At 36.7% G+C, this 15,619-nt stretch overlaps 1 protein-coding gene across 2 annotated transcripts; it reads left to right on the top strand.

Annotated features, from left to right (window-relative positions):
• Nucleotides 1-1,198: 1,198 nt before the first annotated feature.
• Nucleotides 1,199-11,427, top strand: Satl1 (spermidine/spermine N1-acetyl transferase like 1). 2 transcript variants are annotated; one of them, XM_013122722.3, is made up of 6 exons: nucleotides 1,202-3,642; nucleotides 7,280-7,331; nucleotides 8,918-8,998; nucleotides 9,370-9,471; nucleotides 10,163-10,203; nucleotides 11,156-11,427. In XM_013122722.3, the coding sequence occupies exons 1-6, from the start codon at nucleotides 1,492-1,494 to the stop codon at nucleotides 11,324-11,326; spliced, it is 2,598 nt and encodes an 865-aa protein (XP_012978176.2). In that variant the 5' UTR covers nucleotides 1,202-1,491; the 3' UTR covers nucleotides 11,327-11,427. The 2 variants fall into 2 exon arrangements, with proteins under 2 accessions (XP_040600281.1, XP_012978176.2); XM_040744347.1 differs by lacking the exons at nucleotides 7,280-7,331; nucleotides 10,163-10,203; nucleotides 11,156-11,427 and having other exon boundaries at nucleotides 1,199-3,642; nucleotides 9,370-9,461.
• The last annotated feature ends 4,192 nt before the right edge of the window (nucleotides 11,428-15,619 follow it).

Here is a 15,619-nt window from a genome sequence, read left to right as displayed (position 1 = left end):
TTGAGAGAAGCCTTCCCACCAGCCTGGTTCTAGAACCGCATCAGTCCCAAATAAACACACAGGAGGCTATATTAATTATGAAGCTGTTGGCCTTGCTTGTCTCTTACTGGCTAGCTCTGACTTAAGTAATTTCCCCATAATTGTTATTCTAAGTATGTCTCTTACTGGAGAAGTTTCCGGGCCTCCTACCCCATGGCGTTACATCTCGACTCTCTCATGTTTCTCCTTCCCAGAGTCCTCCTGGACTCCTAGTCCCACCTATCTAGATTCCTATTGCCTCGACAGTGCTTTATTGACATAAGACTTCCCCAACACTACTGCTTTCTTTTTTCTTTTCCCAGATTTTTTATTTAAATTAGAAACAATCTTATTTTACATATCTATCCCAGTTCCCTCTCCCTTCCATCCTCCCATGCCCCCCCACCAACCCCCTTCTGCTCCCCAGGGATGGTGAGGCTTTCCATGGAGAATCACCAAAATCTGTCACATCATTTGGGGCAGGCCTAGGCCCTTCACCATGTGTCTAGACTGAGAGAGTATCCGTCCATGGGAATTGGGCTCCCAAAGTCCATTCATACACAAGGGATAAATACTGTTCCACTACCAGAGGTCCCATAGACTGCCAGGGGAATTCTGGGTCTGTATTCAGAGTTGTAATCTCCAGTGAATGGAGATTAGGTAAGAAGTAATGTACCTGTAAGCACACTGGTAAAAGGATAGGGGTGAGGCTGGAGAGACTATAATGAAGGAAATCTAGCAGAGTGAAAAACTCCTGAGTCCAGGTCTGGTGTGGTCACTGGAGATTCACAGGTAGAGAGTGTTTCTCAATTTCTTTGACTAACACAAAGAAATGGGAATGGGCTTGAAGGAGGTTGAGTGGGTCCACAGGAAGTTAGAAAGCAATGCCCACACTAAGGTTCAGGAATGCCCACAGAGAATGGAGGTAGGGTGGGAGAAGGGCCACTTGCAGACATAGTGCTACATTGTTGGGGTGAGACTGGAAAGCCAGCCACTTGCTCTTAAAAAGGGGCAATAAAGCTGTAGTAAAGCAGCCCCTGCCATGCCCCTACCTCACCACTTGGAAGAACATCATATAGGCACAGAGATACTGGTATTGTGACTTCATCATTATGATGCAGTCCAGTATGGGTTGGGGGAGGGGTAATGTGGTAACACTCTCCCAGGATCATTTTGTTCTTCCTCTTCTGGCCTGTTGGCAGGGAAAGGCCAGATGGCAGGCTGAAATCCAACTAAGCTTGTTGTGGTCTCTAGTGAAGTCAACTCCAGCACATCAGAACCTCCAATACACCTTCCTCAGGTCGTCATCTCTATTTCCTATTCTAACCATGACAGAGGAATATCTCCAAGTGTGAACTGAGACAAACTGGAAACAGCTGGCAACTTTTAACCACAGCATTGTAGTCAAAAGATCCTGTCTATCAAGACTCTCACAAATCAGTTGTTTACCAACCCATCATCTGCCAACCAGTCATGGACCAATCAGGCATAAACCAACCAGACATGAACCAACCAGATGTAACACAACCATCTGCAAGTGAACCAGAGATGAACCATCCAGACATCAGACAACCAGCCACAAACCAAACAGACAGAAGCCCACACAATCTGAACCAACCAGGGCCAAGCCAACCAAACATCAACCAGCCAAGCATGAGCCAGAATGGCATGAACAATCCAGATGTGACAAGATCAGATGCAAGCCAACCAGACATGAACCAACCAGACCTGAGCCAACCCAATATGAAAGAACCAGAGCCAAGCATGGACCAGCCAGTCATGAACAAACCAGATATGAGCCAACAAGGTTTGAGGCAGCCAGACCCAAGCCAAATGGGTATGAAAAAAACAGGTACAAGTAAACCATGCATGAATCAAGCAGGCATGAGTCAAACAGGCATATGGCAGTCAGGTTCACCTCTGCCTATCAGAAATCAAAGGAACCCATGGCAATGTGGTACAGGGTATCCAGGCAAGAGACCACCAGACATGTGGCAAACAGACCAAAGCCATCAGGGAATGAGACAATTAGACACAGTACAACAAGACCCAAGCTATGCAGGACAGAGACAACCAGATACATTGAAACCAGATCCAAGTTATCCAGGAATAAAACAAACAGAGCCATGGCAATGGGAACCAAGCTCTCCAAGCTTGAGAATAACAGACACATATCAATGCAACATAAGCTACGTAGGCAAAAAATATCCAAATTCATGGCAAACATGCCTAAATCACCCAGGCATTGGACAATTAGACTTCAAACAACCAGGTCCCACAGAACCAGGTATGAAACGATCTGACACATCACAACCAGGCCCTAATCAACAAAGTATGAGACTACTAAGCTCAGGGCACCTAGGCCCTAGCCGATCAGGTATAGCTTGGTCAGAAACACAACAACCAGGCCCTAGACCACAAGATATGATACCATTAGACACAAAGAAATTTTGCCCCAACCAATCAGGCGTGACAAAATCTGACATGTGTCAATCAGGCCCCAGACAATCTAGCATGAAAGAGTTTGACACATGGCAATCAGGCACCAGTCAACCAGGTAGGTCTGAAACATGGCAATCAGGCACCAGTCAACCAAGCAGGAAAGAGTTTGACTCATGGCAATCAGGTACCAGTCAACCAAGCAGGAAAGAGTTTGAAACATGGCAATCAGGTACCAGTCATCTAAGCAGGTTTGAAACATGGCAATCAGGCACAAGTCAATCAGGCATGAAACAGTTGGATTCATGGCAATGGGGTTCCAACTACCCAGACAGGACACAATCAGACAAATGGACAATAGGCCCTAGCTCCCTAAGTATGAGACAATGGGATTCATGGCAAACAGGCCAAAGCCAAATGGGCATGAGATATTCAGACTCGTGGCCATGGGGCCCAAACTCAGGCATGAGACACTCAGATTTATGGCAACCAAGCCCTGGCCAATCAGGCATGAGACAATCAGATGCATGGCAAACATCTCCAAGCCACCTAGGCATGAAACAACTGGATACATGGCAACGAATTCCCAGCATCCCTGGGGTAAGACAATTATATACATGGCAGCCAAGCCCAAGTTGTTCAGGGACAAGACAATCAGAAAAATGGCAACTGTGTCCCAGCAACCCAGACATGAGACAATCAGATACTTGGGAACCAATGTCAAGGCAATCAAAGGCAAGCACCAGCCAACTGGGTTTGGGCCAAGAAGACATGGAACAATCACAGAAAAGTCAACCAGAAACCACTCAACTAGACAAAAAACAATTAGAAACAAGCCAACCAGATACCACCCAATCAGGAACTAGTGAATTGGATACAAGCCAACCAGACACTATCCAGTCAGGCCAAGGAGGAATGACACAATCAGATACATCAGAGCCAACTCCAAGCCAACCAGAGAGAAAAGCCAACCCATCAGACAACACCAGCAACTCAGACCCAAGTCAGGTAGTCATAAGTCAACCAGGTGAAAGTCAATTACAGCCAAGCGTATCAAGCATGAGTGATTTAGGTACAAGTCAAGAAAGAATGATCCAATCATCCATGAGAAAAGCAAATACTGCTCCTTTCCACATAAGACCTGCTATGCCTCAAGATTGCCCAGAGATCCTACGACTGATAAAAGTAAGCCTGTATCTTCTTATCCCTTAGAAATTAGTTCAGGGCTGAAAGAACAAAAGGAATGCATAGTCTACGTTTGAATCTAGCTCTATTAATTATGATCCATATTCATAGTGTTTTGGAATTCACTAAACCTTTCTAATCTTTATTTTCATATAAATCAAGATTATAGTATTTGCTATAACAAGAGATTGCTGTAACGTTTTCTTTACATGCAGAATATAAATTTTAATAAAATATGAGATGCGGAATATAGCTCCATTAGTAAAACATATCCAGAAGTCTGTTCAGATACATCCCATGAGTCTAAGTTAAATGAGTGAAAGTTTTCTTATGCATACATTTATTTTAATGCCATTCCTAGAAACCATCCTAGTGCAGTAAGGTGACAATGAATTAAATATAGTTACAATGATGGAATTTTAATGTACTGATGGTAGTCATTCATGTGATACAGATGTGTATGTAGTAGTTTTCTTTGGGCTTTATGTTCTTTAATATATTTCCATTTTACCCAATACCCAATAATTTCCAAATTTAGAAAACACTCTTTGCAAAGGAATTTATTAGTTTCCCATCAAAATTCCTTAGCTAAAAGACATCACTATGAGGCACTGTGTAGCTGTATACTAGCATTGTAGCAGAGTATAAACCTTTTCCTATGCTTGATCTTAAAAAATTCTAATGTTTTGGTGTTAAAATGTTTTGCAGAACATACACTAAATGACATCTTCCTCATGGGAATTTTACATTTTTTTAAGTTTGTATACATATATTTATATTATAAATCCAGAATATACTAACATCAAATAAAGTAGGTGAAGCAAAGATGGTAAGTTCTCAAAAGTAATTTCAACAAAATTAAATACTGTAACTGGGGTTTTTATTACATAATTTGAAAATTACTAGTATACTCACTGAACATTTCTGTTCAGTTCTAAACAAACAGTTAAGATGTAAGTGACTTGTTGATACTGTGAATTAGACTATGAGTTTACAATTCATTAGTCGCAATATAGTGTCTGTTTTTTTGGGTTTTTTTTGGTTTTTTTTTTTTTACGAGACAGGGTTTCTCTGTATTGTTTTGGAGGCTGTCGGTCCAACCTGACCTCGAACTCACAGAGATTCGCCTGTCTCTGCCTCCCGAGTGCTGGGATTAAAGGCATGCACCACCACCGCCCGGCATGTCTGTTTTTAATATATGTTTTCATATATACATGACCATTGTAATACATATAAGAATTAGATGTTATTACATTATTTCTAATACTAGGAATAATATTTTAAGTATCAAAAATAACACTGCTGTCTTCAATTAATGGCCCTTTTATTGTGGCTCCAGGATTTTCTTTGCTTTGAGACTTGTACTTAACTTTTTTCTCCTCTTAAGAAACAAACATAGGTTCGTTCTTAATTTTCTATAGCAAAAAAATAATGCCTCTCTGCCATAAACAACTGACAATATGCTATAATGTAACATTCTGAATGACAGACCTATGGTATTTCAAATCTAAGTAATTTCAAAAGAAAGCAAAGACTACTTAAGCTTACATATTTCAAATAACTATACCTTAGACCAAATTTAGATAATTATCAGAATCTTCAATCCTAATAATAATTCTATGATTCTGTGAAACACTGAAAGTTAAAATTTTTGACATGTTCAGAAATACTTAAGAGTTGTTTTAAAATACAGCTATGTGGGGTTTTTTATTGTTCTGTTTTGTTTAGTCATGCTGCATTTTGTTTTGAGACAGGGTTTCTCTCTGTAGCTGTGACTGTCCTAGAACTCACTATGTAGACAAGGCTTGCCTTGAGCGCATAAATATCTGCCTCTGGATTTTTTGAAGAAAAAATTAATGTCATTTTGTCTTACTTAGGGTTACTATTGCTATAATGAAACACCATGACCAAAGACAACTTAGGGAGAAAAAGGTTTATGTGGCTTACATATCCCAAGTCACAGTCCACTGAACGATGTCAGGACAGGGATTCAAACAGGGCAGGAACTTGGAGGCAGGAGCTGATGCAGAGAGGCCATGCAGGAGTGCTGCATACTGGTTTGCTCCCCATTGCTTGCTCGGCCTGCTTTCTTATAGAATCCAGGATCATCAGGCCAGGGGTGGCACCAACACAAATGTTTGGCCCCTCCCCCATCAATCAGTAATTAAGGAAATAAATGCTCTATGGGATTGAATGTAACGCTTAAATATATACAGGCCTAAAATGACTATAGCTGGATCTTATGGAGGCATTGTCTCAGTTTAGGTTCTGTCCTATCCAATGACTCTAACCTGTGTCAAATGACAGAAAATGAGCCAGCACATTGCTTTTTTTGGGAGGACCTTAAACTTATTTCAGTTATATACATCAGTAAGGTCTTATTCAGGGTTAGGAAATATTCTGTTGAATTCTTATATGGGAAAATATGATATTATCACAGTTTTTGTCAATATGAAATAAAACCTGAGCTTTTCTAGAAAAAATAAAATATATAAATGAAAGAGTAATGTAGATAAAAGTTTGAATACAAGAGAATATAAGAAAATAATATTAGAAGAAAAATATTTTAATACTTGAGTACATATGTATTTTCATATTGCTGATATGATTGAATTTGGCATTGTAAATAGAAAATGTATGCATAAAATTAAGATTTTATTGTTGTCCTTGTTCGGGTCATGTTTAAGCGGTCATTTTGGTGAGAATTTATGGGTTTAAAATATGACATTGCTAAGTAAGCAAGGAGTATATGGGAGGGTATAGAGGGAGAAATTATGTAGTTCCATTATCATCTCAAAAATAAATTTAAAAGTTTTCATAAAAATTTCAGACCTAGCATAGTGAAAACTAATGAAGAATCCAGAACTTCTCTAAAAGTAATGTGAGAATATGGTATTTGGTAATGGATATTTCAAATCACTAAATAAAAGAGGGGTCATGCAATTAATGGCACTGGAATGACAGGGTAGGTATGATGGTGATATTATACCTCAGTATTTACACATGCAAAAATACACAAACAAAAAACTTAAGAACGTAAGAGGATAAAACCTAGCCCTTTGTACAATTAATATCCTCAACAAAATTGAAGCAAAGGACAAAGGAGAACAAGAGTAAATATTTTATAACTTTCCAAGTATGAGATAGGCATCACAAAGAAAGAATTTGGATGTGTGAAAATTTTAATAATGATAAAGGCCACAATTTTAAATTTCTAGTTACATTAGCAAAGCAACCCCAGGCAAACACATGTCACAAATTTTTCTGTAAAGTCATAATAAATAATCATTGTGACTACCCAGAAACAAGTTTTGTTTTCTTTATTTTCCAGGTTCCTAATGGATTCAAAGCTAGTAACCCAGTAGCTAACCTTCACATAATTGAGATATCAAATCTACCATGTGTCTACTGTCCCTCTATAAATCTATCAGCCTAGCTATCACCTAGCTACTAACTATTTATCTACCTAATTTGTGTTGTAATGCTGGTTCAGATTTTAATTTTGAGATAACTCAGCAAGTGCGACTTCTTTGTAACATATTACAGGATACCTGTGTGTATGTTTTCAATAAATATTTCAATGATTACAACATCTGCTATATCACCAGTGGAAAGTGTTTTTTTTCTACTTTGACAGGAAATGGCTTCCCATGAAGACATGCAAGAAGAAGTGACATTAACAGAACTGGGTAAGATGTTTTGTGAATGCAGGCACACAGAATAAATACTTAGAAACACAGAAGCTGCTGTCCTCATTACAAAAATGATCCTATTAATAATATTGAAATATACAAGATATAAATTCCATAGCCTTTTCAAATTTTCACTATTTTTCATTTTCTCCCTTTTTAGCATGAAATGGATACATAATGGCTCATGTCTCTACACAGATGCAATAGATTTCAAATGCATTTCAAAATAGACTAGTCAAAAATTGTTACTTAAAATGCAGTATTTTAGTAGAAAGTTTGAAAAAAGTTTTTAATACATTTGATAATCAAAAATATTAACAGATAATGTAGAAAATTATTATGAATTAGAACTTTTTGCACAGTAATAAGACTAAAAGAGAGTGAATCATCATGACTGGTAAAGACCAAACAAGAAGGGTCATTTATTAAACATTAGAAGAATCTAGTGAAGGATAGACATTTTAAATTGAATATTTAAGAATGTACATAATCTACTAAGAACCTTCCACAAAATAAATTCTTATACTCTGTGGAGATTTGTTTTTACACTTTTTATATCATGCTATTTTGTTAAGCTTATGTTTTCTATTTTTTCTTTTTCTTTTACTGTGCTTTTGCTGTCAGATATAACTAAGAAACCATTGCCACATATAATGTTTTACAGATTTCCTGCATTTTCGTCTAAGAGTTTTCTAATTTTATATCTACACTGGGATCTTCAATCTATTTCAAGCTATATTCTAAATATGATAAAAAGGGTCCAACTTTATTATTTTATATATGGATATATAGTTTTCATAAGATGATTTATTGGAAAGTCAGTCTTTTCCTCAATTAATGGTTTTGGTACCCTGATAATAAACTGGTTAATCATATAAATTTGTGAGTATTTATTTTAAGGCCCTGCTTCTGTTTGGTTGGTCTATATGTCAGGTTTCTTTTCAACATCGTATTGTTTTAATTACTATAAACAAGATAGTGAATCTTAAAATTAACAATGTGTGTCTTCCAACTTTATTCTTCTGTTTTAAAGTTGGTTTGGATATACAAAGTTCTTTGGAGTCTCTAGTAATTTAAGAAGGATGGTAGACGTGGTGCTTTGAATGAGAATGGCACCGAGTTTGTGGACTGTTTAGGAAGGATTAGGAGATGTAGTCTTGTTTGAGGAGGTATGTCACTGGGGATGGGCTTTGAGGTGTCAAAAGCCCAGGCCAGGCCCAGTGACTCTCTCTCTGCCTGCTGCCTGTGGACCAGAATGTAAAGCTCTCAGCTACTTGTCCACATTAGGGACAAGACAGTTATTGATCAACCGGGATTCAACAAACTACTCCAGAAACACAAGCTACTGCTAGAAAAAGCAAAGGGAGCTAGGCAGATAGCTGGCACCACATGCTACTTTAGCCAAAATGAACAGCAGATACAACCAGATTCTCCTGAAAGTTGTAAATATTGAAATATTCACTTCAGATGGTTTTCCTAGTGTAGCTGCTGTACAGGTGGAAGATGTGATCCTCCTGCTTCCTATCTTGTCATCTTTGTTCGCTTATAAACTTTGACATACTGTATATGAATTGGTATTTCAGATTTATTCAGGGATGGTTTTGGAAATAATCCCCTTTTCTACTGCCTGATTGCTGAATCACCCAATCAAGAAACAGAATCGGGTAAATATTCCTTCTCCAGTTTAATCTATAATATATTTTCTATATATCTGAAAGCAGAGTTAACAGCTAATAAATACACATTGTATAAATAGTATTAAGCAGAGGAGTACAGTATGCAAACCTGGTATACTTTTAAATAAGTGTTCTGTAACTCTGATTATAAAAGTATTAAAAACTAAAAACTATATGTTTTCTTTTAAAGGCTATAAGTAAACCTTCCACGTTATAAATTTATGTACTAATACTTTGTCCAGCAACCACTTATTGCATTAATAGTTAAAGCAGCAAACACCCTTCCATATTCTATTTGAAAACATATACCTTTTTATGATTTAAAATATTAGCCTCTTTGTCCCCTGCCTCCTCCCCAGGATTCAAAACTATTGGCTTTGCCATGTACTACTACACATATGACCCATGGGTTGGCAAAATGCTTCACCTAGAGGATTTTTACATCAGTGAAGAGTACCAAGGTAAAACTGCAATCAATAGTATTTTCAAACATCAAAAGTTTCTAAATTACACTTAATAAAGGCTTAGTATAGGTATGATTTTTAAGTTATTCAGGTAATTCATTTCCATTTCTTGAGCCTGATCAGGATCCTAGTAAATACTCAACTACAAGTTAGACAGCATTTCAATAGTATTTTTTAAACATACTTAAGTAAGATATGCTGTTTACAACTACTATTTTTATCTGTAAAACTTTTATATTATGGGTTTTTTAATAGACATAGTTAAGAAATATACCCTGCTGTATGACAGCAGTGAGGGCCAGCTTAGTGGCACACACCTTTAATTCCAGTATTTGGGATGCAGAGGCAGGCAGATCTCTGTGAATTCAAGTACAGGCCATCCAACAATAGATTGTAAAAACCCTTTCTCAAGAAAAAGAAAGAATACAAAGACAGAGACACATTTATTCACCATGGATTTTTAAGATAAAACTAATCTCTTTTGTATTACCATGGTTGCCATGCTCCAATAAGACAAAAGATAATTTACAGCATTCATGAGTCCAGTTTCAACACAGTACTATGTATATAATAGAATATATGGCAGCCATAAACAGTTTGATCTTTTATTGCTTTAAAATTAAAATAAATAACTAGTTAAGTAAAAAATTTCAATTTACAGCCTTATTTGACAATGTCTATTTAATAGGTCTAGGTATTGGAGCTGAAATACTGAAGAAGTTAAGTCAGGTATGTGTTATAGTTAGTATTGATAGTCTATATATTATTATTATTTTCTTCACCAAGTGTTATTTGAACAAGGCACAGATTGGATAATTAATCTTATTAATTAAATATAACATTAGCACTTGCTCAGTTGATAAAGTACTTGCCTTGCAAACATGATGATTTGAGTCCAAGCCCCAGAACCCACATAAAAAGCCAGGAGTAGTGATATACACTTTTATGCCAGCAATGGCAAGGTGACAGGTAGGGACTGTTGGCTTTCTTGTGCTCAATGGCTGCCACCCTAACCTACTCAGCGAAATTTCAGGCCAGTTAGAGACTTTCTCTCAAACAAAATCTGGAGAGTATCTGAGGGATAACAACTGACATTGCTCATCACCACGTGTATGCGCACAGATGCACCCAGACCCATAAACACGTGCATTCACATACACAAAATGTTTGTGCAACATGTACTTCAAATATTTATTAAAGTGGATTCTCAAGTTGAAAGCTCAGACTCTCTAAGTTATTTTTAATTACATTTTATTCTTACAGAATGTACAAATACTGTATGATTTTTTACCACCAAGGATAAGTAAGCATGAGGGAGAATAGAAAGCAATTATACTCATAAAATAGACAATGTGACTTGCAATAATATAAAAGATTCTTTTAGTCCAAAATACTTGTAGTATTTTGAATTATTATATTCAGTAAAATGTAAGTGACTATAGTGTCAAATAAGGACAATATTTACTTGTTTGTCTTAAAACAGATAGCCATCAACATCCAATTTTACTTATAAAATAGACAATGTGACTTGCAATAATATAAAGGATTCTTTTAGTCCAAAATACTTGTATTATTTTGAATTACTGTATACATATAGTATTATCTATAGTAGAGCTTCAGTAAAATGTAAATGACTATAGTGTCAAATAAGGACAATATTTACTTGTTTGTTTTAAAACAGATAGCCATCAACACCCAATGCAGTGCCATGCAATTTCTTGTTGTCATTTGGAATCAAGATTCTGTTGAATACTACACTCGCCTAGGGGCTTCAGACCTTTCCTGTGAGGAAGGCTGGCATCTGTTCAGGTTTAACATTGAAGATCTCCTAGAACTTGCTGAGGAAGAATGAAAAAAACCTAGTTACAACTCATCATAATATAGGCCTCAACATTTGAATGTCACCTTAGAACCATCGCTTCAACATCAAATGTTGTGAAATAAAGCAAGTGAACACAATATCCTTGTAGAAATTTGACTTTGAAACAAATTTTCCAAGATAGAGTCAACTCTTCATTATCCAAACTAAACACTAATGGCTAGTAAAAGTTCTAACAATCTAATTGATTATATCATTATATCATTCAAAACCCAATTGGAGTTTTAGTAACTATTTCATCAAATGTACAATGGTTATTTTCACGTAATTGAAATTAAGATAAGCACAATGCTCAAATGGCATTTTCTTAAGGATTTATGTCTTATATATGAAGTATGGGTATATTTAAATAGACAGGTATGAATTTTAAAATTCATTTCCTACAGTGTTGCTAAGGTCTGAAGACCTTACTTAGGAAAATGAGTTATTCTTTATCTTTGGCATTCAGTACCACTGCCTATTTGCTACTGTTCCATAACTACATTCCATCCCTGGACATCTGGAGCACTTTGGTTGTACTTAGAGAAGATATATGTTTCCATCCTTCCTGGTACAGCTGTTTTACAGAGTTATAATTATTTTGGAATTATGTAACCATCTAGAACCATCATAAACAGGTGAGCTCCTGATATACACCAGCCAAACCCACCAAGGATATTTTTCTGTGAGAAAATACTTATTTAAAAATTGTATACTTTAAATAATACCAAGGACATGGGGTTGCAATCCTCCTATATGCAGGATTGAAAAAGGTGACAATAAAATTATAATTGAAGGTTGGGTAGGGCATGAGAACATAGAGTAAAACAAGACAAAGGGGCATGCTGAGAGGAAACAACACGGGCAGTGAAGAGGAAGAAAGAGCAAACATATTCACTAAGCAAGTGGAATGTCATAAATGTACATTTGAAGGATGATATATAAGAAGGAAGATTAGAATATGAGACAGAAGATAGTAATAAATTTCCATTTGATTTTATAGGCAATGGTGAGCCACTAAAGTTTTGACTCAGACACTTACTTGATAACTGTCAAAAGTTGACTGTCACAAAATCAGAGATGAGTTGTAAGAATCAGGTAATACACACTTAAATCAAACTCATCCATTTCTAATCTTTGACATTTTGCCTTCCTAACCACAAGAAAAAAATATTGTCTACTTTCTTTAAATAAAGACTGCGACTATATAGGTTCTGGTTTAGATATATACAGAAATCTTCTGATGGAAACAACTCAGGTGATTCTCTGCATACTATATACCTGTCCCTTTGTCTTCCTAATTTGGATATGTAACATGCTCCTTGGAGGTCCAACAGTCATCTTGTGACTCAGAAATATGCTAAGATCAGTGTGGAAAATCTAGGTCTTGATTTCACCAAGGAAACAGTGTATTATACCTATGTCACCTTATTTCTGATTATAAATGTATTACTTGTTTAAGCTCTTTACCTGGTTCACATTTGATAGTGTGCAGATTAGCCAGTACATTACTGTGACTTCAGGAGAGTGATGATGATGATGTAATAAGAATATGATAGGACTAGAAAAAGAAGAATAATAGATTTGAGAAATAAGAAATGAAGAAGGTAGACATTTAGTTTTAGACACAGTGGACATTGAAATACCTTTGAAATGTTGAATCGATATAAATTAGAAATATAGGTTGGCTTATAATACTAGAGAAAGATTGAGGCTATATTATGAAGAATAACTTAGAAATTGTTGCTGAAGCCAGAAGTTGGTTGAATAAAAATGAAAGCATACAGAGAATGAGAAATGATCTCAAAGAATGGAAGCCAAGAAGTCTCAGCCTTTAAGAGTTTTAGAGCAGCAGAAGCATGAAGAGTAACAAGAATGCAGGAGTAACAGAAAACAAGAGGAGGAGGAAGTTTCAAGGAGGGACCTGTGAAATGATCAATGACCTAAAAATTCAAGTAGGTACAGAAGCTAGGATGTTTCAAGTTCAAGAAAAGTCAAGAGAGAAATCTAGACAGGGAATTAATTGCCCTTTTTAATGTCAAAACTAAATTTTTACTTATAAAAGTAAAATTAAAATGACAGCATAAAACTAGTTGGGTATCTGACATTGTATCTGAAAACCCAATGTGTCAAAGTAGCTCTAATTCTCATGGAGTTCTAAGATGCTCATCAAGTATCTCGGTTCTAATTTTCCTTTTAGTATGCTTAATTCTGGAAATAGTTGTTCACAAATGTAGGTGACACCTAAAGCAATGGCAAGAATGTGTTATTTGAAGTAAAGGATATTTGAGTCTAGGACAGTGGAACCTGTAAGTCTACTAAAGAGAAATGAACTTTTTTTCCCTTTAAGTTCAGCTCCATGCTTTCCACAGTGTTTATCATGACATAGAAAAGAACTTTGGGAGCCCATTCCACATGGAGGGATGCTCTCTCAGCCTGGACACATGGGGGATGGCCTAGGTCCTGCCCTGGATGAAATGACAGACTTTGGAGATGCCCCCAAGGAGAGCCTCACCCTCCCTGGGGGATGATGTGGGGATTGGGTGGGGAGCTGGGGGACGGCTGGTGGAGGGACAAGGGAGGAGGGGTAAGAGAGGGGGCTGGGACTGACATGTGAAACATGCATGCATGTTTCTAAGACATAATTTTTAATAAAAGTTTTAAAAATGGAGTTGCAAATATATTTTTTTCAGAAATCTTAAAATTTGTTTTCACATTCTTATATAAAAAGCAAGGTTACATAATTTTTAGAGCTCAGGGAACTATGCTTAGCCAACATGACAACATGGAATAATTTTGGTTTCATTTAGAACACTATTATAATTTGACAAATTGTACTGATACGTTGATTTTTACCTTGAAAATACATATTTATATCACTTAAGTAAGTTAAATACCTGAAAATGCTAAGTCTGTTTTTCATCATCAAGTTCTGCCATGAAGTTTTATATGTGATACCATAAAGGCCTTGACAATGTTTTACAAATTATTACATCTAAAAGTAAAAAATATTGCCATGTCAAATTCAAATTTTAAAAGTATTCCTATTAATTGGTGATAATTTAATCCATTGACTCTTATAAAATTCAGGATTAAAAATGATGTACAAACTGAGAAAGTGGTATTTATATTTAGGGATTACACACATACACAGCCCAACAGACACAGATACACAGACACAGGTACATGTGCGGTGTGCGTACACATGGGCACACGCATACACATGTACATGCATAACAATAACTAATGGTAAGAGGCCATAACATTGAAAGAGAGCAAGGAGGGATATATGGGACTTGCAGGGAGGAAAGGGGAGGGGGAGTTATGAAAGCATAATTTTAAAATTGGTTTAAATAATTAAAATATGTATATTAACTTTTTAGATTTTCTTTTTCTCTGCTTTTAATTTTTGAGATTATAATTACATCAGTCCTCCTCTTTCCTCCTTCAAAATTCTCCCACTCCTTGCTCTTTTTCAAATTTATGGCCTCTTTCTTCATTAATAGTTTTTACATACACATATACATACATACTACTAAAGATGTAAGAACAACCTGCTCAGTCTGTATAGTGTAATTTGTGTTTTCAGTGTTGACCATTTGGTATTGAATAACCAATTGGTGTGCTCTTCCCTGAGGAAGACTATTTCTCCTGCTCTCAGCATCCTTCATTGCCTGCAGTTCTTTGAGTTGGGCTGAAGCCTCCTGCGCTTTTCCCTACCCAGTCTGCCATGTCTATTGCTGTCTCTGTTCCATACATCTATACAGTGCATTCTGAACATATCTATCGACCACCGCTTCCTCCGCCTCTCCTTTATGCTCTCCACTCAGTCTCCCTCCTAACTTCACATCATATTTTTATTTTGTTATTAATAACACTAAGTCTCATTAACAACGCTCATATGCACATGGGTACAGGCAATTCAGTGGGGCATCAGCAACCTACCATGGGCCACACATCCAAGAGAAAGTGACTGTCCCTCTGACAGCAGCAATCAGTAGATCGCAGCTCCTTGGATAGGGGGTAAGGCTTCAACATGGAGGGGCAGGGAGGTCTCCTATCTATGTTGACTGGTTTGATCTTGAACATTCCATTTTTAATACGTAAAAACTCTCCTGATAGTGTGTGTGTGTGTGTGTGTGTGTGTACATTAGTGAGTGTGGACACATCTATGCTACAAATACATGTGCTATGATCAAAACTTGTTTGAGACACATTTCTTGTTTTTCACCATTACATATACCGGGCTAGCTACCCCACAAACTTCTGGGGGGTACTCCTACTTCC

Source organism: Mesocricetus auratus, unplaced genomic scaffold (assembly GCF_017639785.1).
Source record: "Mesocricetus auratus isolate SY011 unplaced genomic scaffold, BCM_Maur_2.0 Super-Scaffold_100003, whole genome shotgun sequence".
NCBI lineage: Eukaryota > Metazoa > Chordata > Mammalia > Rodentia > Cricetidae > Mesocricetus > Mesocricetus auratus.
This window is presented reverse-complemented; position numbering and strand designations above follow the sequence as displayed.

Bases quoted from the DNA above. Each gene is read 5' to 3' on its own strand.
- Satl1 (XM_013122722.3), top strand. From the start codon at position 1,492: ATGGACCAATCAGGCATAAACCAACCAGACATGAACCAACCAGATGTA. The intron at 3,643-7,279 runs GTAAGCCTGTAT...CTACTTTGACAG, and splicing joins AGATCCTACGACTGATAAAA to GAAATGGCTTCCCATGAAGA. The intron at 10,204-11,155 runs GTATGTGTTATA...GTTTTAAAACAG, and splicing joins TACTGAAGAAGTTAAGTCAG to ATAGCCATCAACACCCAATG.